Genomic DNA, 26,104 nt, shown 5'->3' with positions numbered 1-26,104 from the left:
CACAAGTCTCGTGTTGTGTTTATAATCCTGTTACTAGAAGCCAGAAGGAGGTATTTACTTGGTCTCTAGCAGAATTAAAGAGATACTGACATAAGAAATTAAACCTTTTTTACATCTATCATAATATTGACTTTGTATGCTACTTATAATTTTGCTATAAAGTATTGGCCTGATGCTTTTCCATTACCTGTCTGACTCCCTGTGTTGATCTATGAGGGGGCTGCCATATTTATGCAGCAGAAGTCTGTTAACATAAGAAACTTTAACTGACAGGCTTAGATGGGATAGTCAGGTTGGCAAAACAGTCAGGTTTAGAAACTTCAACTAACAATTATTTCCAAAAACAGATCTCTCAGTAAAAAACGATCAACATGACCTATAGGTAACTTTTAATGTATTTTAAAAAGTATTTTTTTAGTGTCAGTATCACTATAAGTCAAAGGTAGCTGGACATTTGGAGTTTCTCTTGAAAATGTTTCACCACTCATCCGAGGCTTATTCAGTTCAACTGAAGTGGTAGGAAATTCCCCAACATTTAAACCACTGGACAGCATAGACCACATTACTTTTCATGTGCTTTGGTGTTGGGCCTTCAGGGTGCACCACCTTCTGTTGCTGGGTTTAAAATACACAGGGATGTGAAGTTTCTTGAAAATTCACCTAAGTTTTTCTGATGTTCCAGCTACATATGGGATGACTATGTTGCCTTGCCTGCTTTGTTCCTCCCCTCTATTTCTTGGTTTGGTCTTTATGCTTGGCTTTGATTTCATTTTGATAAAGGCCCAGTCTGGGTATCCATAAGTTTTCAGAGCTCCTTTCAGATCTTTATATTCTTTCTCTTTCACTTCTGCACTTATTGCCACAGTTTCAGCCCAACGGTGTAAAGTTCTTTTAACCCCCAGTTTATGTTCCAGAGGGTGATGGGAATCAAACAGCAAATACTGATTGGTGTGAGTGGGGTTCCTGTATACTTCAATATCCAGGTTTTCCCCCTCTTTGATAACTACAGTATTGCACAGTCAACATACAATGCCGCTTTGACATCCTTACTCCGGCAACTTCACAAAAATGTACATTTCTAGTTATGTACATTGAAAAGTTAACACCTGCCTCAATGAAAATCATGGTACCATTGTGACTGGATCACACTATCACTTCACAAGTTCAATGGAACCACTGAAGTTCAATGGAACCACTGAAGTTCAATGGAACCATTGTGATTGGATGTCTGTGACTTTACTACCCTCAAGGGTTTAAATGCCGGGGAATTCATTATACTTCAGTTGAACTAAAGAAGCCACTCGGATGAATGGTAAAATGTTTTCAAGAAAAACTCTAAATGTCCAGTTGCCTTTGATTTAACTCTACTAGATACTGTATATATCATGACCTGGATAAATGAGAATCTTCATAGATATATTTACTTGGTAGTGATAGTGATTTAGATAAAGACACCACTGGTTCAGTGTCATTATTTATCCTTAGGGAGCCACACACCAGTGTATTATCATGATCTTATTATTATTATATGTTAATATTGCTTGGCCATGTTTGCCAGAGTTTTAATGTGATTGCTCATAATTTGCATCAGTCTGCCACAGTGAAGTCTACATATAATTTCCCTATCACAAAACACAACCCTTACAGCAGTGTTGATTTCAACAGGACCTGATTATCCTATCTATGGTCTGTATCTTTTTATGAGAATGTGAGTTGAAGCAAACCCACGCAAGCTTAGTAAGACTATACAAGTGCTCAAGTGAGTGCTTATTTGCAGAACCCTTTTGAATTTGTGCTTAAGCCATAGGGCAGGTGGTAAATATAGGGCAACACGATGCCCGCTAGTAATCCATCGGGATGTATAGGGGTTACATATGTTCTGCCCTCATTAATAAAGCACTGACAAATTGTATTCATTAGAGAGACACAAAAATCAGCTTCTACATGGGGAATGGTATAAAATGTCAAAAACATAGAACTTTGTATTAGGGATGCACCAACCCCTTCTTCTGCACTGGAAAAGGTGAGAAATACGCAAAATGGGCGAAAATATGAAATGTGTGTGCACCAATTTTTTTGTTATATAGCGTTTCGGATTTGGTTCAGCAAGGCTCTTGGATTCGGCAGAATCAAAATCATGATAAAAATAACTCAATATTCAGCTCATTCTCAAAACAAATCCACAATTTGGGCATCCCTAGTTTGCACTATTGGGGCGATGGCACATGGACAGATTTGATGCCTGTTGGAAATATGCTGATGCTGAACTGAAAAATCTCCTGACCTTAATGTTTGTATGTTTAAGGCAATTCACACTGACATGAATGCAAATGTATTTTTATGAGATCTGTCAACTGTAAATAGTGCTGTTTCCCACAGGCGACAAATGCCCTTGTGTACTATCAGCATTAAGTGCATAGTGGTCTTGACAGGTTTGAACCCAGAATTTAGTATTGGATGATATAACTTGGAGGCACCATACTAAATTGTACTGTATTCTATCTGCCCAATAACATCTACTAATTACTCAACTAGTAAACACAACAGAAGTAGTTTAATATCATGTTATATTAATGTTCTATGTGTATTAGTTGTATTATGAGAAAAAGTGGTACAGACTGAATACTAGTGGTTTGATTTAGCGAACACCAGTCTGAGAGCCACTTCAGGCGAGATATTATTTTCTGCACTGTTGTGCTTGCATTTGTAAGTGTAGTCAAATGTCTCTGAACTGAAACTCAAGCAGCAGCACTTCTGTCCTGACTCCTACTCCTGCTTTATAGGTACAAATTCTTACTAAATAGAAGAATATTCTATCTCACATCCTGTTCGAAACATAGTGGATGCAGCAGTTCCGGCCTTTTTGCAATTTGCATAATGTGTGGGGCATTGTAAATGACCTCTTATATGGATGTTTTCTTTTCAGAATTGTTGAACATGTTAAAATCTGCTGCATGTTCTGCTGCCAAATTTGTTTTTAACTCACAGCCATATGCCACCTAGTGGAAGACGTAAGAATAGCACTCATTTTAAAAGAAATAATTTTATGGAATGTAGTAGCTGTCTGCAAATGCTAAACCAGCATATTAGTAACATTTTAAAGAAAACATTTTTGGATAATTCTGAACCAAACTACAGTCTCCATGTAATCATGTTATGAGTTGGAACTGTTACTTATTTTGCTAAAAAATGGCATGCGCTATTAGCATGGTGGCAGTGCTATAACATTTGCAGCTTGCCAACTGAACAAAATTACTAAAATGATCATTAATGAAGAAAGTCATGGGCCTCATGCCCTGATTTGCAACAAGGCCACAAAGGACAGAGCCTAGGGTGGCATGAATTAAGGGACGGCATGTTTAACCCACCTTGTTGCACCAGCCTATGTGGCCTCTGGATTCACACACTCACTCAGTACGTACACACAGCTGCTGTTGAAAGGCCTTAAAGGGGTTTTTCGCCTTCCAATACATTTTTTCAGTTTAGATGTTTCACCAGACTTTTTTTCATTTGCTTTTTTTAAGTTTTAGTTATTTCTTTGAACAACAACATATTTATCGATGAGTATAATAAAGCATTTCTTCTTTATACATGTGTTTGAGCCATCTTTTGTACATTTTCCCCGACGAGCCAGGGTACATATGAATGAACATACTTTTTTTTTTTTCTCTTAACTTATAACAGACACACTACAAATAGAGGGGGGTAGAAATAGAGGGGGTTAGGCCATGGAGGTTATTCAGTATACTCAACCACTCCTATCTTAGGAGTCATTTATCTGCTGTCTTGTGCTGTAGCTGAGTCCAGTGTATCTGCCCACGGGCCCCAGACTTTGTCAAGTTTGTCTGGGCAGCCTCGGCTCAAATAGGTAAGTTTATAGAGTGGTAAAGCCTCATTTATCAAGGATTTCCATCTTTTCAGGGTGGGCAGCTTTCATGGCAGAAGAATTGTTTTCCTAGCATAGAAATATAAAAGCCGCTATGCTTATCTGGCACTATAATTTCCACCAGTCACAGGAGATATGCTTCTGGTGATCGCACATTAGGCAAGTCCAGGGTCCGTTCTATGAATGTTTATCAGTTAGTGGACAGGTCCATAAAGTATGCATGAACATGCCTGGGCTGGCTCCACATTTGAAACATAGGTTATTTGCCATTAGGCCCATGGAATACAGCCTCGCTGGCGTGAGGTAGGTTATGTGTTTTGTACGGTACTGTATCAGAGTACTGTTGCTACTATTTACAGTGGGTAAGTAGGAATGAGTAACATCCTCCCATTCTTTTAGGTTTAACTGTGGTATATCAGAAGCCCATTTAGTATAACTTTGTGCAAAGGGATTACCCCTCTGCTTATTAAGAATAGATCCAGGAGGTGAGCAAAATGAACTTTAATTACACTAAATAAATTATTTGAATCTTGTTTCCTTCAGTCTGGGAACTCATAATTATAGCAAGCAGGCAGAAGCCATTTTGTGGAAATTGTTATTAAGGCAAGCTTTGTATAATCTCAGAATCTTGTTTGTGCACCAGAATGGGAGACCCGATGTCCATCCCTATGCCCTGGCTACACAATTAAATGGTAAAGAGATGGGGAAATATGTGGGGAGTGCATTTAAGAAGTGCTGAATGGAAAGTGAAAGTAATTGTCTGCCCCACCTCTATGCCTAAGGTAGTGTTCTGGCTATTATGTTAGACATCCAGTCATTCCAGCCTTTATACATTACATTTTTGACTATTTATAACTATCTATAACTGTCTATATTGAAAACATTTTCTATTTTGCACAGGCTATCTATTTACAAAGTTTTTATATTTACACTGAACAATTCCTTTAAGGGAAGATATGTTAATTGTTAACTATGTATATCAGGGGACCATATAATAAACTTTCTAAAGCATCCAATGAGTTTAGAAGGAGGTTGCATCTTCATATTAAAAATGATTTTGTACAATGAGAGCTGCAGAAAGGTTATTCAAAGACTCGTCCAGTTGTAATCATGTAGGAACTTTCCCCACTGTGGCACATAGGAGAAGATTCAGATGGAGTTTTTCTCCTTGCTTTGGATCAACTAGTATTTAGGCAGGTTTCATTCACACATAAATAGTTGAAATCAACGCACATATGTCTTTTTTCAACCTATGTTACTATGTATGTAATGCAGAATCTCTTAAATGGGTTGTTCACCTTTGAGTAACTTTTAGTATGATGTATAGAGGTATATTCTGAAACAATTTAGAATTGGTGTTCAATTTTTATTCATTGTTTAAGTTATTTTGATTTTTATTTAGCAGCTCTCCAGTTTGCAAGTTTAGCAATATGGTTGCTAGGGTTTAAATTACCCTAGCAACCATGCATTGATTTGAATAAGAGACTGGGATATCAATAGGAGAAGGCCTGAATAGAAAGATGAGTAATAAAAAGTAGCTTTAACAATACATTTGTAGCTTTACAGAGCATTTGTTTTTTAGATGAGGTCAGTGAAAGATCGAAAAAGGCAAATAATTAAAAAAACTATAAAAATAATGAAGACCAAATGAAAAGTTGCTTAGAATGGTGTAACATACAAAAATTAACTTAAAGGAAAACTATACCCCCAAAATGAATACTTAAGCAACAGTCAAATTGAATGACATATTAAAGAATCTTACCAAACTGGAATATCTTACGATCTCAGGGGGCGGCCCTTATTTATTAAAATGGCAATTTTCTTTTTATGATTACCCAATGGCACATACTACTACAAAAGTATATTATTATGATAATGGTTCATTTACATCTGAGGAAGTGTTGTATCACGAAACGCGTCAGACCTCAGACGCTATGTTTACTAGAGTGATACTATGTTTAAATAAAGTATAACATTTTTTTAACCAACCTGGAGACAAGCGATCAATTTTTGAAACCCAGGAGTGCACTGCCTTCATTCCATTGTGTTGCTGTTGGCGTTCCCCCTAGAGACGGACTCGGGGCTGGTTGCACCCGGGTCACAACGACTGCAGGGTAAGAGTTCAACTTCATTTACTTTGATTTATATGCACTACTGAAGACTGTGGAGATCCGATCTTTAAAGTTTGAGCGCAGGGTCTGGGGCGTCTAGCACCCGGACCAACTGTTATTTACGGTGAGCAGGATTAGGTCTGTGATTTATTAACAGTTGTAACTGAACCCGCAAGTCATCTTTATTAAGGAGAGTGAAGTCACTAATGGAGCCGGAATTTTTTTCTTCTGTTTAGGGTTTTACACATGAGCTGTTTTACTCAGTATCTTTTAATAGAGACCTACATTGTTTGAGGGGTATAGTTTTCCTTTAAAGGTGAACCATCCCTTTAAAATTATGTGTAAGTTATGTGATGGTTAACCAAAACATACATAGTATAAAGTGGAAAAACTGTGTCCCTTTATAACTGCGTGAAATGAAAATACAGCATGTCTGGGTCTGTGCTATCTCTCTTTTAATATGTCTTCCTTGGCTTGACTGACAGGAATGTCTCCCACTGTGAAGAAATCTGAATTGGACAAATCGCCATTTCACAGCCCATCTCCTCAGGACACTTCACCAAGAATTAGTGGCTTCACTCAGCACCACAGGCCGGTTATTGCTGTTCACAGTGGTAAGTGTAAATGCATCAGAGAAACATACAGTAGGGTTCAAAAGTCTATCATCAATAACTGCATTTTGTCATTTATATTAAAATAATATATTACTTTGAAATGACAAATCACTTTTCACTCACACACTCAGTTTTTTCTATATAATACGTTACCTGAATAACTGGTTCATACCAACTCTCATACCAAATTTCTGTCAAGATCAATAATTCAAATAGTAAAATATGTGTTTTGGTATCAACAGCATAAGGACTCTTACACATGGGCAGTTTTACCTGCGATACCCTGCGTTTCACTTTCTTCTGTTCAGCTGCAGGGGAACGCAGGAGTAGACGCACTCAAATATTGTGAAGGGGGCTGTACTCACACAGACGCATGTATGCAACGAATGCAGGTGAAATGCAACATGCTGCGTCCCAACTTACATGCGTCTGTGTGAGTACAGCCCCCTTCACAATAATTGAGTGCGTCTACTCCTGCACTCCCCTGCGGCTGAACGGAAGAAAGCTCAACGCAGGGGAGCGCAGGTAAGTGTGTAAGAGCCCTAAATCGTGTTATTCTTAACCAATAATACTGGGATTTTTTGGATAAAGACTACTACTAGAAAAACATTGCAAATATTGAAAATTTTTTATATCATTATATAAACTCAGCGAAGCAGGTTGATGTCAAATTGTGACTAGGACAAACTAAGGAAGCAGTATGAGCTAAAGAAATCATAGCAATCCAAAGAAGAAATTTACAAAGACCCGAATGCAAGGTCTGGAGCACTGAGGAATACAAAATCTCTCCCTTTAGTGCTCATTCTCTATGTACTTTCATCTGGAGCTGCTGTGATCTGCATCGCATACAGGAAAATAAATCTGGCACTGGTGGGCCCAAGACAGCCCTGTCCTTAATGCTGGTGCCTTATGAATACATCTTTGCTTAATACTGGAAGCACTGTAATCGTGGGTGGGGGGTACAGATTTTTGACAGGTCTGGAGCACAAACACTTGCATTAATAGAGATAAACGCATTTTTAAAATGTGCAAAATAAATTGTGGTTTGCACCCTACAATGCACTTTGTTAATGACCTTCCCAACAGCTTCAGCATTCAAGATTCAGTGCTATCCATACATAGAATGTGCATCTCTATGGGAGCATATTTCAAAACAATTCTTAAATAAAACAATGGGTAACATATAGCAGTAGGCAAACTATACCAAAATGTGACTGTTGAAGATTATAATGTTTTTCTCAAAGATTATCACCTTCAGAGTCACAATCAGAAGGTGTATGTGATACTCACATGATGAAGAAATATTTGTGGCATTTGAACTATAACTGGAGTTATTGACTTGCATCAACTACACCTTGAACAAGTTGTCAGGAAGCAGGACCCAGTTTCTAGACAGACATCAAAGCTGTGCCTGGCATATTTGGAGTCCAGGGTGTACAAGGAGTACTTGCATGCCTTTCCCACCACAGTATAACTGAAGACATAAGCATAGATTGTGGTGATAGACAGACATTTCTGTATGTTAAAAAAATAAAATGCGCATTACAGTGTGTTATGCATGTTTTTAGTGATTGTTTTGATGTTGTTAGTGATTATTGATGTATACATTTCTCTCTCTCTCATTCTTTCTCCACTGTTTCCATTTCGTTACCACCCAGGTCTTGCTCGCAGTCCCCATACCTCCACTACTTTGCACTTTCCCACCTCTTCTCTCCTCCCCCAAGCTTCCTCCTACTTTCCTCACACTGCAATCCGATATCCCCCCCACCTTAATCCACAGGACCCCCTTAAAGATTTGGTGTCCCTTGCTTGTGAGACCTCTAGCCAACAGCCTGGTCCGGTAAGTCTGTGGGGAATGGTGGTTTGGTGGTATGCATGGAAAGCATAAATTCCAAGGATTCTGTCATAATAGATCCTACAAAATAGCTAGAATGTGTAGTGTACTAAATGACATTGAGCATTTTATTCTGCTTTAGCACAATGATGCCACAATCTCATCTGCCTCTGGGCAGTGCCAATCTAAAGTGCCTGTCCAAAACAAATCTGAATTCTTAAAATCACATGATTTTTCATCATATGAACAAGGAAATTGTGATTTTTTTAGGGGTTGGAATAGGTTTGGGATTCAGCTGAATCTTTTATGTAACATTTCGCTGAATCCCAAGATATTGTCTATTTAACTGTGGATTGCATCCCATATGGAAAAAAAATTGGAAAAAAATGCATCATTTTAAAAGTTAGTTTTGACATTCAAAGTTCAAAGTACTTTGTGCCAGTTTTTCCAGCTTTCGTATGAACCAGCAGGTAGAATTTACTGGTCATCACCTGTTCAAAAGCAAACATCTTATTGTTTGCTATGAGTTACTGCTACTGAGTAAACTTAGTGCTTTTATTAAATATGGGGGGTTAATGTATTAAAGGAACAGTAACACCAAAAAAAAAAGTGTTTTAAAGTAATGAAAATATCATGTAGTGTTGCCCTGCACTGGTAAAATGAATCGGTTTGCTTTAGAAACACTACTATAGTTCATATAAACAAGCTGCTGAGTAGCAATGGTGAAAATTGAAAAAACGCTATATGGCACAGGATAAATAGTGATAACATTATGTTCTACAGAGCTTGTCTGCTGTGTAACTTTCTCCTTTGAATAGCTGCCCCCATTGCTACACAGGTGCTCATTCATATAAACAATATTAGTGTTTCTAAAGCAAACACGGCAGTTTTACCAGTGCAGTGCAACACTGCATTATATTTGTATTACTTTAAAACAATTTAATTTTTTGATGTTACTGTTCCTTTAAGGAATATGTGTATTGTTGTTGGTTATCAATACATTTTTCTTGCACTTGCACTTTTTCTCTATAAGTAATTAAGAATTTCCTAGACACCATATTTTTGAGTAGTAGTGATTTCTAAGCTGCTGGGTTTGGTACCCCGCAGTATGACCACATTTCCTCTCCACTCCTCCTTGCTCTGTCAGCTAAATGGGAGCGGTCAGGTGAAGGTTTCGAGTCACTATATCTCCACGCAGATGTTGGCCCCACCTCCTCCTGGAATGCCTCGTCTTTCTTTATCATCTGACACCAAATCTACAACTGCATCTGATGGCAGCACCTCCTCACCAACATCTCCAAGTAAGTACCTTATTCAGGTAAGATGTTATTTGATGAGAGATTTGATGAGGAGAATATCTCCTATGGCTTTTGACCTCTGCAAATTCCTTGACTTTTTGTTGTGGCATAACTCAACAATGATTGCATGCATATCTTTAGCAAGTCCTACAATTTTTAAATATTTTTTAGGTATGAGAGTTACCTATTTATTAACCCCTACTAGTCAAGCATTTAAATGGTTCAGGTCATAGTTGTGAACTAGTGTGTATCAGTATGATTAAGGCATGTATTATCCTCTCCTCATTAAGGAACGTGTGTTAGGGGCCAAAACTGGCCTATTCCTGTAATTGTATTCCTGCCCTGTTTACCCAAAGAGTTTATCTGCTCTGCTTATGTACTTCATTAAAGATCCTGCCTAGGAATCTTTGCTCATGCATATATTCTAGCCCCTCTCTCAAAGGACAGAGAAAGGAGGAGTCAATTAAATTATTAATCAGTAAGACCAAAGTAACTATTTTTTTAAAATAAACATTCTATTTTTTATCAAGCTACTGAAATCTAAGTCGCTATATACTGTACATACAGATGGGGAGAGTAAAGCATACAAAACACATATGAAGTTTCTTGGGGAGACATCATATTAATGGTAAAGGGGTTCTTCAGTCTAGTCCAGGGGTCAGCAACCTTTACTATCAAAAGAGCCATTTTGCTCCCTCTTCCACTAAAGTATATAGTCTGGAGCCGCAAAAAATAACAGTTTATAAACTTTTAAAAGTTTTTTTTAACTGTTACAACAATATAATACAACAAAAAAATATGCAGTGTGCATGTGTAGGCCTACTTTGAAATTAATTAAACACTCAATAGCCCTATTAAATACTAATGTTCTCATCTGTTTAAAGACGAGGTCATTAAAATATGCGTCATTAAAATATGTGTCGCATCCACGTCTATAGCCCTTGCACCTGCTGAAGCTGGACTCTGGAGGCTTCTCTCTTGTTTTGAGTGTGCGACTGCGGTAAGGACCATAATGAATCCTCTTGCTGCGGCACGGTCTTGCCTGGGATGTCTATACAGGCCTCGCACCTGCTGGCGGCATCTTGAGTGTGTGACAGCGGTAAGCTAACGGTTAGTTTACCACGGTTGCACACTCAAGAAGCCGCCAGCAGGTGCGAGGGCTCTATAGACGATGTGACAGGCAATGAAATGATAATGAAATGTAAAAAAGAAAAAAAAAAAATATATATATATATATATATATATATATATATATATATATATACACGAAACCCCAAATCCTTGTCTCTTCTCTTGGTGCATGGTGTCAAACCCTCGCCAATGTTTGAGAAAGGGACATGAGTCCCGAAACGGTCACATGTATTTTTTTATGCTGCTTCTAATATTTTCAATACAAATGAACCTATATATTTATAAGTGAATTTATATATATAAAAAAATGTAAATAAATATATATTGTAAATGTCAGAAGACCACTCTGAGCAATTTTACATTTATTATACAGGTGGGAGTATGTCTCCTTTAATATAAGATGCATAATTAATTCCATCAGGGTAATGTTCAATGTAGTATTGATTGTTGTTATTTGTGGCAATGATGAAAATGCCCTTTCTAGCTGCATTCACTTCAAATGCATCAAAATGTGAAGTGCCACAAGTAGCCTGGTAACCGAGTACTACTTGGAAACATGTAGAGGCACATTTATCAAGGGTCGATTTTCGAGGGTTAATAAACCCTCGCACCCGACCCTCGAAGTAAAATCCTTTGAATTCGAATATCGAATTTGAAGGATTTAGTGCAAAAAGTAAATCAAAGTAAAAATCGTTCGAATTGAACGATTAAAACAATTTCAAGCGATTGATCAAAGGATTTTTCTTCGATCAAAAAAATTTAAGAAAAGTGCTGGGTAAGGTCCCCGTAGGCTAACATTGTACCTCGGTAGGTTTAAACTGCCGAAGTATGTAGTCAAAGTATTTTTTAAAGAGACAGTACTTCGACTATCGAATGGTCGAATAGTCGAACGATTTTTAGTTCAAATCATTTGAGTCGAAGGTCGTAGTAGCCTATTCGATGGTCGAAGTACCAAAAAAAATACTTCGAAATTCGAAGTTTTTTTCATTCGAATCCTTCACTCGAGCTTAGTAAATGTGCCCTGTAGTGTCATATATGAAGCGTTAGTTGCCCATGCAGGGTGACTTGTGGCTCCATGCAAGAGAATCGGAATCAGTTCCTTCTGGCACTTTTCTAAACCGAAAAATGGAACTCATGCCTAGACTAGACATGGCCTCCTTTTGCTTTTATACTATCACATAATTGTTTGGTGATTTCTAATGTCCTATTGCATTACAGTTAATGCTAAATTATCACATACACCCATCATAAGGTGCATGGTATGATGAAACTAGTTCCCAGTGTCTGGGGTTACACATAATTAAGTAATTGGATCAATCACTGCATGTGCTTAAGATAATGTAATTGTTATGACCACATTCACTGTCTACCCTGAATTTAATTCCTTTAATCAAGATAACCCTGAAACTTTACTCTTTTATTCAAGATAACGGCACAAATCTTTGGAAAGCTGGGTTCAGGGAAGGTTTTTTCTGTTCTTGAACTATCATAATTTTGATACCATCATTATGATTTATTAATTGGTTGTTAATGAGAACAAAACTTTCTCAGAGAGCTATAGAATATAAATTTTAACACTGTAGTGTCCTCCATTTAGGCATTTGTTGCCAGACAGGCAGATGAAAAGCCATCACATATAAACACCCAAACCCTACTGAATTCATTTCAGGTTTTACATACTAACATTCAATAATTCTTAACTTTTAACAGATACAAAATAGGATCAGGCACTAAGAGTTACATTCTGGTCAGATGGGAAGTACTTCTGTGCAGCTGGTGAATTTAAAAGAGCAGGGATAAAAATCCTTGGGACATATCTTCAATAAACGGGACTGTCCCAGCAAATTAGGTACAGTTGAGTTGTTTATGATTAAAATGGGGTAAGATTACTAACTGAGGGGCTAAAAGTTTGGGTTTTTAACATTATTATATATACCTGGTTTTACATACATTTGTCATGTTATCTATCTTGTATGACCTATTCACATGCATGACAATGCTGCACTTTATTCTCATATTCTTATGCACTTCTTTTAATTCATTATATTACGGTGCATCGTGTTTTTCATTCTTCATCCATTAACATTTACTCTGTTTAAATTAATACGTTTATCCCATGGAATGAAGTTTCTCGATAACTAGCATGAGTTGCCACATACAGCTTGATTACTAGCCCAACTGACAGAAGGGTAAGGATTCCATAAACAGCACATTGAAAGGAATGAGAATATTAATATTTACTTTTAAGTAGTGAAGCAATGTAGTAGCTTGCAAAAGAAAAACTCACGCTGTAGTTAGTGTTTCTTACTTCTGTTTGACAAATAGTGTGCCATCTCAACATTGGTTCACTGATGCATTCTGGGCATTCTAGATCACTGAACCATACTGGAATACAATTGTTAAAACGTGGAACACATAGCTTATACTAAAATTCCCTATTCACAATGTACTTTGAAGTTCTCTATGGGCAATTGTTTTTGTCTTTTATACTATGCTAAATGTCATCTATATTACATGTTTGCAGTACAACAATGTTAACCTTTTTCAACTTATTTCTTCTGGGGCTCATTGCATGCATTAGTTGCACCTGGGAACAACTGTTTCCAAAAGCACAATAATACGATATTGACTCAAAAACTATAAGAAACATGAATAACTTATAAGCAAATTATATTGCATATATGTTATATTGGAGAGAATACTGCAAGTGTATTTAATGTAAGATAATAGTATGACGAGTTATAGACAGCAACCACAACTTGCTAATGAATAGTTATGTAGAATTTACAATAACTTTAATACCAATTTAAATTTTCGTATGTTTACAGTTCTTAGAAAACGGTTGGATGGCTTTTAGCTATGGAAAAAATACAGGGTTACTGATATTAAGAACGCCTTACAATCTAACTAGGTGGCCCCAGACTGCCAATCTGTGGGTTCTAGCAAATGCCAGATGACATAAACTGCCATTATTTAATAGGCTGGATGGTTGCTGTTTGGGCCTGTGAACTAAAATGGCAGTGCCTATTTTGAATCCCAGTCCAGGTGAATTCCACCTCAGTTCCCTGAGGTGGAATTCAGAGATGTTATTCCAAAGGCAATGAGCTGCAAGAAAGAAAGGATTAATGTGGTAGCTCTGAGTGAAATGGAGGAGACAAATGGAACAAATAGGGCAATGACACATGAGGAGATGACCCCTAATAATTAATCTCTTCTAGCTGGGGCAACTAATCTCCTCTAAACGCCAGGCCCAGATTTGTGGCAAGGCCACAAAGGCACGGGCCTAGGGCAGCATAATATTAGGGGCGGCAAGCCGCCCAGCCGCTTACGGGGAGCACTGGAGAGCCCAGCTCCCCAGCGCTCTGATGCAGGCACGCATGCGAGCTGACACCGGCGCTGACAAACACTTTCCCAGAGGCTAAAATGTAAATAGGCAGATGGGAATATACATAGCACCGCTACTAAAGTTTCTGTTCAAGCTCTGTATGTTTCTCATACCCTTGTTTTTCTTATAACTGTACACCCCGTACACCTGTAGTACATAAACACTAGTATGACAAATGAGTCATATGAGAATGGTTTAGCGGGTGCTGCTTAAAGGAGACATATTGTATGAAAAACAAGAGGGTGCCAGTGCATTATATGATTTCAAATATAGAAGGAATGTGCTTAAAAAACATGTAATTGGGCCTGAATTAATGAAAAAAAATCCCCAAAACCCTACTAGTCCCATCCATCTGCTTAATTTCCCACTGCTTCCTTTCCGAGGCTGTGCAGGGGAGCAGGCAGCACTGTAGGATAGGAACCAATCAGAAGCTAGGCTGACCTTATAGGGAACTAAAGCCTGTCTTTGCTTGTGTGGCTGCAGGGCTGTGATTGGCTCCCTCCTATTGTGCTTCTGGCAGGGGACTGTTATGCCACTGTTATGTCTCCTTTTAACACACTTATATCAAGACATTATAGGCAAGTGTTAGAATGGAAAAACAAGACAAAACAAGTCCAGTGAAACCATTTTAAGAAAATGCTTTACACTGTTTAAAAGAAGAGGAAAATTTTGCAAAAACTAAAAGGCATTGAATGTGTACATAAAATCAAGGGAGTGTGTTGTAAGTGATGGGGTATAAGCAGAAAACCCAAATTAAGTGCAAACAGAATAAAATTATATATTGAAAATAAAGTTTGGATTTGTTCTTCTTTATCAGCTTTTACTTACCCATATGTTCTGCATATTGTCAAAGAATCTGGTTTGACAGTTTAGCCACAGATAAGGCTTATGAACATGACGGTGTTATATAGGAGATGCAGACCAAGATCAAAGGAAAACTTGAAGGAAGAGAAACTGAGAGGGATATTTAGCAGATAGATAAATAGTATGAGTATTTTGAATGAAGACTTTTGGTTGAGGTTCGGGTGAAAGAGGAGAGTGTTAACACCAAAACTGTGCCAAAGTAGATGATAAGAAAGAGGAAATGGATAGCCTGCAGAAATGGTTAGGTGAAACCCAGATCATCCATATTTGTGTCTATTTCTGTCCACTGCTGGAGGTCATCAATATCCCAGCTAACAGCAGTAATCTGTCAAAGGAAGAAGGAAAGGAGAAGGAAAAGGAGAGACAAAGTCAGAGTCAGAGAGGAGTGCTGCATTGCATGTGGCAGTGTGGTCTGTAAATCACAGCCACATGTGCAGAGAGAGAGGGTGGAACAGTTCAACTGCATGCACTTCATCAGAAGGTAACCAAAAGGGTGACCATATAGGTATATTTTAAGCAGTAATAAAAAGACAGAACATTCTCAATGGCACAGTCATGTTGAGAAAGATAGACCAAAGGAATGATTTTCAAAAAAACACATTGTGGAGAACATGGACAGTCATATAAAGGATTAAAAGAAGAAACTAACTTTGGAAGCACTGAAAAGGCAAATAGAATAGCCAAAAGCAATGGCAGTAGTGTTTGAGCAGGCATATTCCAATTTTGGGGTATATTTATCAAGGAGTGAAGTCAGAGATCGCCACAGTCCTCTAGAGTGAAATTCCACCACTCTCCATTCATTTCTATGGGATTTTGAAAGGTGTATTTATCAAAGGATGAACATTCACTTTCACCCATTGATAAATGCTCTTTTAAAAATCCCGTAGAAATGAACGTAGAGTGGCGTAATTTCACTCTAGAGGACTGTGGCGACCTCTAACTTCACACTTTGATAAATATACCCCTTTATGTGATTATGTCTGAGAGTTTATACAGTCATTATCCAAGTAGGCAGTGTCAATGGTGAGGTTAGGGGCGCTGTGGAGGCAGGTGGGAAGGTGAGTCCTTAAGGCAGGGATTGGCTGTGCACATGAGAAACTGGAAGGCAGGACAGAAACGGGGTGTAGAGGGCAATGAGTCAGACTGGAACAGGACAGAGCGGGCGTGGAACAGAACTGGACAGGATGGTACGGGCGTGGAACATAACAGGAGACTGGTATAGGTAGGAGTGGGTGAGGAACAGAACTGGACAGGACAGGAGGGTGTAGAATAGGGTTGCTACCCGGACAGCCCAGTTTTTTGAAGGGCTGCCTAGGCAAAACTTCCTGCACGGTTTTCCAAATTAGGAAAACTGGGCAGGATTCCCTGTGATTGACGTGGCGATCAGCCAATCTCAGATCCCCAGTCCAGAGTTTAATTGGAAGAAAGGTAGCAACCCTAATGTAGAACAGAACTGGACTGGACAGGTACGGTAGGGCAAGGAAGAGAAAGACATAGGCAGGACAGGGAAACATATAGGGCAAGCTACAAGATATAAGGCAGAACAGAACTGAAAGCAAGAACAAGGTCGGACAAGGCAAGGTCAAGGCAGACAAGGCAGAGTAAGGTTCAGAGTAGGCAAGGAAAAGTACAAGGTACTAGGTACAGGCTGGAGCAGGAAACCAGAGCTAGGGGCAAGTCATAGGCCAATGCTCAGGCAAGGAGGATGAGGAGGGCTGGCCTTATATAGGGCAGGATCACCCCTGATTGGCAGACCCCAACCCACCAATCAGGATGCTGGGGTATGATGACTAATCATGGGACCTAGCAGATGTATACTGTAGATAGAAACATGCTGGCAGCTCCCCTGGCCTGGTGGTTAGGGCATGCAGCTAGTAACCAGGAGGTCCTAGGATCAAACCCCAGCAGAGTCTGACAAGCAGTTTGCCAGATCCCCCTTTTGTGTCTCACCTTTTTGTGTAACCCCTTTCACATCACTTCTACAGTATATGGTACACTTTGGAATAATTCACGCCTGCAAGTATAGGGACAGAGAGATTGGACACTTCTGGACCCAGGAGAATACAATTACACATAATTGCAACTAGTTAACTAATACTAAAAAAATAATCACCCATCTTTGGATGGATTAACAAATTGCTAGGGCACATGAAAGATTGTAAACAGTAACTGTAAATAATAATGCCGCACAACTATCAATAAATAAACTCCACGAAGCCAAAGTAAATATGGAAATAACTAATGTAGGACAATTATCTATAAAAAACAAAAGGTGTGTCAGTCATAACATCTTGTTTCTTTCATGCAACTGTGTAATCCATGTGTTCTTTACACTGTTATATAATCTTTCAATGTTGTCAAAAATTTTGCAAAAATGTTCACTCTTTTTCCTTTCATTGTGATGTTTTTTTTGAGGCTATGAATAGGGCATGCTAATAGCCTAAAGATGCAAGAGGTAAAAGACCAAAGAAAAGCTTCTGTATTACTGTATGGCAATAGTATGATTGCAGTATTATGTAGTTGCTTTCATGGGCCTGCAAGTGTGAATATGCAATGAACAAAAGTAAATAATATCATTTGTACAACTCTATTACCTTCCCTTACAAGTACAATATACTTACATTATTCAATTTCTCCACAGCATACTCTGCCCCCAGTACACCACCAACCAACCGATCATTTGTGGGACTTGGACCCCGTGAACCTGGGAGCATATATCAGGCACAAGTAAGACAGGAAATAAAGGAGGTGACTTTAGAAGCTCGAAAGAACCCAAGAAAGACATTAAAAACATTTCCTTATATCACTTCTCTGTGCTGGGTTTATGTAAGATAAGTGGTAGATTTATCAAAATGCGAGATTAGAGCTCACCAGAGAAAAACTTTTAGTATGATGTAGAGAGTGACATTCTGACACAATATGTGATTGGTTTCCATTTTCTATTATTTGTGGTTTTGAGTTATTTCACTTTTTATTCAGCAATGTAATTGCTAAGGTCCAAATTACCCCAGCAACCATGGCTTGATTTAAATAAGAGACTGGAATATGGATAGAGAGGACCTACACAGACAGATAAGTAATAAAAAGTAGCAATAACAATACATTTGTAGCCTCACAGAGCATTTGTTTTTTAGAGTTTGAAAGCTGGAAAGAGTCAGAAGAAGAAGGCAAATTGTTTTAAAACTATAAAAAAATAAATAATTAAAACAAATTGAAAAGTACCTTAGTGCTGGCCATTCTTTAAGCTACTAAAAGTTAACTTAAGGTGAACCACCCCTTTAATAATAAAACAAAATTGTCTTGGTTAATTGTTGACACTGGAGAAAGGGCCACTGTTATATGACTGTATATAAATACTGTATATATTATCATACAGTAAAATAATGGAAGGACTTTATAGCTGCTAGAGCAAATTGCAGCCAGTTTCATATAGGTCTTGTACGGGTTTCAGTAAAACACTATATAGAAATTATTTGAACTAAAATCTTTATTGGCCACATCGTTAATTACTATATTACTACATATAGAACTACATCATTCTAATGCTAGAATATGTGAAGCTTGAAAATGTTTTGCTTTGCTCAAAGGGATTTTCCTTGCAATTATTTATTATGTTTTGTGAATAAGTAGTGCTTCATCCCTCAATAGAAAAAGGTTGTGATGCCTATATTGCTGCCTTTTATCATCTGTGATTATTAGACCTAAAATAGAAACTATATATAAGGAATTACATATAGCATTGTTTATTACTAATAAATAATCTTTATCTTTCTTTATTTTATCAGTCCTGGTACCTTGGATAGTGACCTTGACCCATCACTGCTTTATTAAAGCCAGTCATACGGAACACAAATCCCAGGGACAATGGAGGAGAAAAAAAAACTTCTTTTGCAAAGAGGCAAAAACAACCCCACCTTACAAAAACTGAGAAATTCTGGGGAGAAACAGAAAAGCAAGAAGAAGACAGATATTCTTACTTATTCTGGGATGGCCTTGAATGTCAAACAAAACACAGCAGGGTGATGATGAGAGAAATGTAATCCATATTCTACCCTCTATCCAGCTACAAAATAACAGAACACATGCACGCAGGGTAGATTGGGATATGGCGTAAATTGCCCCCATTTTCAAGTCAGAAATATTATTATGAGATATGATACAGTATATATATATGTACATATACATATGTAACAGATACTAACATATTAATGCAATAACACTATTGTCAAAAACTACAAGTGTTAAACTCAATGCCTATTTTAAACTGTTACTGTGGATGTCTGTATGTCTGTGCACACACATTATACATATATATATATATATATATATATATATATATATATATATATATACAGTATATATACATCTGTTGCCCTCTAAAAGTTCTTGAAGGGGGACTGGAAAGATAGAGGGCCTAAGGTTTACTTCCCAAATATACACTTCTCTGTTGGCTTCCCAGTGTATGTAAGGCAAGAGTGGACTATTATTTATAGCGTAGTAGTCAGTGCTTTATTATGACAGAGGCCCTCTTAGTCATATGCAACTAGACGTTCTATCTCTAGCTCTTCTCCTCAGTTTTTCTGGTGACGGCCCTGCTCACTCAGCCAAATGACCTGCATGGTGCTTTCTCCTGCACACCCAGTCTGAGATCATCTAGCCAGCTTTTGGCTGAAGACCTGCATGGCAGATTTATATATTGCACTATGCCCTTTGTATATGGATTTTATAAATGCCTATTCCCATTTGCCATGGATGAAAACCTGATTACAACTAGTCTTGTAAAAGGTTATAGAGGTAAGAAGTTTTAACGAAGGCTTTGTGGAATACTGTCCCTATGGGAACATCCTTGTGGCCAGTAGAAAGTTCCAACATGGTCATAAGACAAAATTCTTTTATTCAGATTTGTTGGCTATGTTAGTACTTTTTTCATGTCATATTGTAAATTACCAGAAATTAGGGGATCCTCCAAGAAAATGTCTGTATTTAGATGTAAGAGCAGCTGTAAGGATCCCCTCATGGGATAACTAAAATGTGGGGCTGCGTGGTGTGCTGCTGTTTGTTGGAAAGATTTTAAAAAATTGTATAGCATTTGAAGAGAAAAACAAAAAAACACTAGTAAAGTGTCAATATATATAAATATATATATAGCATTAAATATGTACAAATGATCTTTTTTTTCCCTTATTTGCACGGAATTTTCTATCACATTATGTGCCTTGCCTTCTGACAAATGATGAAATAACCACTGCTCATTTGCTGCATGCTATTATTCAGTATACAGAAGATATAAAATATGTACAGACATTAAACAGTTAATGGTTTTATTTTATGTTAACGTTTTCCTTGCTTTTCCCACTTCCTTTATGATCCAGCACTTTTCCAATACCCCATCAATCTTTCATTCAGAGAGAGGCTGTTAACATTAAACAGGCTTGAGCTGGTGTATGTGGCATTTAGGTACTAGAGTAAGGTTAAGCAGCAACGGTGAAAATCACTATTGCTGATGCGTGACTTTGTATGTTGAAGCCTATTTCTAAGTAGTTCATGCAATGAACTGCTTCCCAATTTTTATGTATTTAACCACGTCAAGGCTTGCAATATTTTTATTAGGGAACCCTGACAGGGCATAACCACAGGAACCAATCAAATGTTTGTTTTATTGTTCTACATGCACCTGGATGGAAAAACCTAATCGCTGATTAGTTGATATGGGTTACTGCCTCGGTGCAAATTTGACCTGTGTTTGCCCCGTTTGCAGTGGGTTTTGCTTCTTGTAGTTTGCTTATTAAAATTTCTGGCGGGGCTGCTGGGATATCTGCTGAGCTCACCATATAGTAATGTAGTAGTAATGCATATTTTTGCCAGTATATAATATATGTTTTTTAGCACAATATATGACTTGAGCTGTGCACAGGTAAAACAATGTGAAGGTTTTGTGAACTAAAATTGTGCCAGACATAAGCAATTCAGTATAAGATTGTATGTAAGCAGTTTTTTGCAAATAAATGGCCATATTTACTAAAAGAGTGGAAAATGCAAATTAATTGGCACAATAATTAGCACAATGTGCCATAATTATTTCTCAGATTTCCCCCCCACACACACACACATTCAGGAAAAACAAAAAATTTTATTTTGTAAATTGGATGCAAAAGGATGTAAATCACATCTGCAAGTAATGGGTCCACAAGGGCAGGACATGGATGTGGGCTTATACAACCATTACCTTGCATAATATCAAGTATCTATGGTTCTACTGCCAGGTCAAGGCTGATTCTAGTAGCCGCCTCCCTCGCATCATATGCTTCAGATCATGTGCAACTAGCAGATTAGTTCATAGCTAATCGAATTTATGGGTCAGTGATATGGGGAGATACACAAAAAGCTAAACTTGACGATTTCCTTTGGATTCAAATCCAAACCGTATAACTATATGAGCAGGTGCAAGCAATGCCTGTGCTATTTACAAGACACAATTCTGCACCCAGTTTTGAGCTTTACCTGGAGATTGCGCCATTGGTCTTCTGGCTGCTACACTTTTTCTGAACAATACCGTCACATTGCTTTCATTCTGTGTTGTTCTTTTCATGTGCTTTTCTATATAGTAATTTGCACTTTATTGGCAAACTCTGGAAGTTTAAAAAAAAACATGGTTCATGGTTTTGAAGAGATATATTTTGTAATATTTTGTTACATTTTATCATTTTAGAAAGTAGGTATTATGTGCAAGTGCTATATTCAGTTTATGCTACCCAACTTATCTAAAGTTGCTAAATATTAAGAAGTATATCTTAGCTTATATGAAACATATAATAGCCTATGCTTAAGCCTACCTAATATACAGTATATTTCAATACTGGTCCCCAAAAGCTGACTTTATGCTCTTCATATGCCTAGCCCAATATGGCACTCCAACACAAATGGCTGCTACACATTTGAGCCTCCGAGTCCTGGGTTTTTTATGTTGAACATTTTTAAAAAATTGTGTAGAGGTGTTAAGTTTTGTAGATGTGATGCAGTATTAACCCACAACCATTCAAAAAGCTGTAGCCTTTATTTAGCTTCAGACTTTAAGCTGGAATATGTAATCATTGTGGGTTCCTTGTGGGGTATATATTATAGTCCTTAGAAGTGTAGCACATGCAGAGCTTCTAAGGACATTTTCAAGTACATCTTCAGTGCAGCAGTTTACAAATCAATGAGTAGGAAAATGGAAGGGGACAGGGGGAATTTAGAGTTGTGACTGTTGATAATGCCATCTACCAGCAACTGCCATTAGGAAAAAGGCCTACTGAACATTCAGCATTTTGACTACCCCAGTATTCTGAGAGGCAATATCAAAATGTCTTATTCCAAAGGACAGAAAGTGAGTTTACTGTAGGAAGCGGCTGCTATAGTTCTCCCTTAAGGGTGCAACGAAGGTCAAAATGCTGCATGGGCTGTAGGGCCAATGGATATACTTAAGTAAGCTAATTCTGGGCCACTCATAAAGAGTTGATGAGCCTTTTTAAGCAGGCTCTCAGGTGAGCCAAGAGTGCCCTAGTCTCATTTTTAGTATATTGCAGATCTTTAGTCTAAAGTAATAAGTCAGGTTAACTGCCTCTCTCTTACATCATACTAATTCAGTCTTGGCTTTATATTTGATTTTTATTGCTGCTTTTTACATTCTTCCCTTTGTTATAGGATGCTTACAGAAAAGCATATTTCAAGGTAGTTTAGAAACCAATTGCTAGCTACAATCCTTGTTTTTCTTGTATTGCTTCTCTTAATCACCTTACTCCCTAAATTTCCAAATTCTTCATTATGGTATATGTAAATAAATGTCAGCATCTCAGTCTTCACCCTATTATTACATGAAATATATAAACCCAGGACTGTGTGATCCTGACCTTATTAACCTACAGTTTTACATTTCATCTCTTACTTGTCCTCTTCCCATTCCCATATGTGGCAAACATTATACAAATATTTTCTGCATTTTTTCTATAGTGTCTTCCAAAGCCTCCAAATATATGCAACTTGTTGTGTGTCCTAAACCCTGTGAGTGAATGGGGAGAGGATGTGCCCCTTAACTTGCCACGGATCATATTTACTAGGTATGGGGTGGGTCTGCAAGGGTGAAAAGGAGCAAGATTTGTGTATTCCGTTAATAAACCAAATTCAGGGTACTCCTCTCCCCAAAACTTTTATAGGGCTAAAATCAACCTCAATGCTGTTGAAAGGGACTTCATGAAAACATTGCAATCAATTTTGACTGCATTTAGGTTAAACAATGGGTGATTACTTTTTGTTGAATTTTAAATACTTGGGTTTTTAATCTGTATAGTTTTTCATGCATAGAGATCTCCTTTCTTCTGTTGTTTTATTTTGGGATTTTTGGGGGAGGAAATGCGTTACCCTATTTTTTTAACAATGGACAAAATGTTTCTTTTGTAAGCAATCAGAAAATATGCATAAAAATATATAAAAAAAAAGAACAAAAACCTCAGCAGTTTTATGGGTTTTTTTTGTTGTCAAAAAGTGGGAGTCATGAACATGTGGTGTCTGGTGAATGTACAATTTGTGTGAGCTTGTGTGTAGGCGGTGCTTATTTCAAGAGAGGCAGGTGGGGGAAGCGGAGGATGCCCCCCCCACCTCCTAGCTGGTGTCTCATTTGGACACAGAAAAAGCCTCAGCTCAAACTGTTGTAATAGCAGTTTACCTTCTCTTGAGACCTTTATGAAATATTTTTTGCAAAATAGATGAAATCACAAGGCTGGTATGCACAGAAAGCAGTTTATCTCAGGTAGATAGACACAAGTTAGGTCAAATGAAGTATTCTCTTTCTAATCTCAGCAGCACCTCCTAACACATGGAGGATAGGAACCAGTAAGAAGGATAAGGGAAAGATAAGAAAAAGGAAGCATTAATGGGGGAATAGAAATTGTGCCTATATGTCTTTAGACACTAGTGTCATCATAACATGTTAAAAAAGAAGTAAAACAAAATTAATATTATATGAAAGGGGGGATCACCTTGAAATTAACTTTAAGAGACAGATTTATTAACGTTCGAGTTGGGTTTTTGTTCTAAAATTCGAGTTTTCGAGTTGATTTTTTTCGGATTAAAAATCTGCAATTTTTCGAGATTTATTATAGCCCTGGAATAGCTCAATTCCAAAAAAGGTCCCTTGAACCATTTGAAGATGTTAATAGCCTTCGTGATGTTTGAGTTTTTTCTGAGGGTTTTACTCAAAAACCTCAATCAATTCGAGTGATTCGAGCTTTCGGGGTTGTTAACCCCAAACTCGCTGATTCGAGTTTTTTCCATTAACATTTTTTTTTTAATTAGGAACCATTTGAGTTGTGAATTCTATGCAACTTTTTAATTTGCCTTTTCTTCTGACTCTTATCAGCTTTCAAATGGGGGTCTACAAATTTATTGTTATTGCTACTTTTTCTTACTAATCTTTCTATTCGGACCCTCTCCTGTTCATATTCCAGTCTCTTATTCAGATCAGTGCATGGTTGCTAGTGTAATTTAGATCCTAGAAACCAGATTGCTGAAACTGCAAACTGGAGAGCTGATGAATAAAAAACGAAATAACTCAAAAACTACAAGTAATAAAAAATTAAAACCAATTGCAAATTCTCTCAGAATATCACTCTCAAGATGAACAACCCTTGTAAACTATAAGCTGCAGGGAAAGTACACTCCTCATATATGGTTGGTAGATACCACTAAATTATATAAAACAAATTAAAATTCCTTTTTTTATAATGTTCACAGAAATTAATGTATATTTTCCTAAGAGGATATTAGCTGGCAATTCTGCTTCAAGTGCAGATGAAGCAAAACAGTTCAGTCAGTAAGAGAAAAGAGCCATGTATACTCCTAGAGACTACTTGCAGGGAATGCCAATGTGCCCATCCGGTATGCTCTGATAGTATTAATTATAATAGTATACAAGGGCACAAGTGGATGTGATGGTAATTTTAAGGTTCCCTTAGTGGGTAGCTTTACGGAAATTGGATTATTTACATTATTATTTACAATTATTTACATGGTAGGCCAGAACTGAAGGCATTCGAAAACAGAGAAAACAGACACCACTTTGTGTACATATTGGTGTATTAATGGCATAATAAGCGTGTATAGGCAGTTATTCTGTAATTCTGGGGAAAAAAACACTGAATTGTGGGCAACCAAAAAAAACCACGACAATTGGTGCCACTGATTTTGTAAATAAGGTGTCTCGTATCTCCTGCTGGGTGACCATATTTGTGATGCTGCTGGTTACATCCAGCTTCGCTGCTGGAGTATATTTGGCTTCAGTTTTAAACTGCTGGTGCAAATTGAACTTTTTCAAATTTTATTTAATATTTGTACTGCTTGGACATGTGACTTGGTATATATTGTATGTGGAGGGTCTTTCTGTGGCTGCATGCATAAATGATAATGCAACTAGTAGAAATTACTGCATACTGCATGACCTCAGTTACACTGGACAAACTGCTATTTGGGTGATGGACAGCCATCTGGAATGCATCACTGCACGCCATCTACTATCACAATTGGCCTCACTAAATACCTTGCTGTAAAGACAGATATGCTCTCTGTGAAATGGAACATCAGCTTTGAATCTCCTGTCTCTGGGCATTGCATTGCAGTCAAACAGTAGAGCTAAAGTTTAAAAGGTGCAAAGCTTTCCTTCCTTTCACTTGCACCTATAAAAGCATTATTAATAGAGCAATATAAACCAAATGTTCAGGTTTTAGTTACTACATCTGGAAAGATCGTTAAAATGCATTTCTATTGGTGACTAACCTTTCTGTACCCTGTTTCTAGGGAAATGGCAAACTAAGATTGTGCAATCTTTGAGCCTTTTGGTGTAAGTTTGTGCCAACTTTGCCATCTGTTCAGTAGTGATTACGTGCATGTTTGCAAGTGCGAATCACAGCTGGCTTATGACCAGGACTTTAGCCATTTTCTTTTTAAACCA

The 26,104-nt window shown here is 37.6% G+C and overlaps 1 protein-coding gene across 3 annotated transcripts in view; it reads left to right on the top strand.

Annotated features, from left to right (window-relative positions):
• LOC100301952 (uncharacterized) overlaps nucleotides 1-23,566 on the top strand; it is an 86,676-nt gene extending 63,110 nt beyond the window's left edge. Inside the window, exons 7-11 of one of the 3 annotated variants that reach the window (XM_041583268.1) lie at nucleotides 6,483-6,611; nucleotides 8,270-8,451; nucleotides 9,644-9,746; nucleotides 17,765-17,850; nucleotides 18,909-23,566. In XM_041583268.1, coding sequence (XP_041439202.1) covers nucleotides 6,483-6,611; nucleotides 8,270-8,451; nucleotides 9,644-9,746; nucleotides 17,765-17,850; nucleotides 18,909-18,926 — 518 coding nt within the window. In that variant the 3' untranslated portion in view covers nucleotides 18,927-23,566. 3 annotated transcript variants of the gene reach the window in all.
• Nucleotides 23,567-26,104: the final 2,538 nt, after the last annotated feature.

This window comes from Xenopus laevis, chromosome 1L (assembly GCF_017654675.1).
Source record: "Xenopus laevis strain J_2021 chromosome 1L, Xenopus_laevis_v10.1, whole genome shotgun sequence".
Classification (NCBI taxonomy): Eukaryota; Metazoa; Chordata; class Amphibia; order Anura; family Pipidae; genus Xenopus; species Xenopus laevis.
The sequence above is the reverse complement of the archived record's forward strand: the minus strand, read 5'-3'. Positions and strand labels throughout refer to the sequence as shown.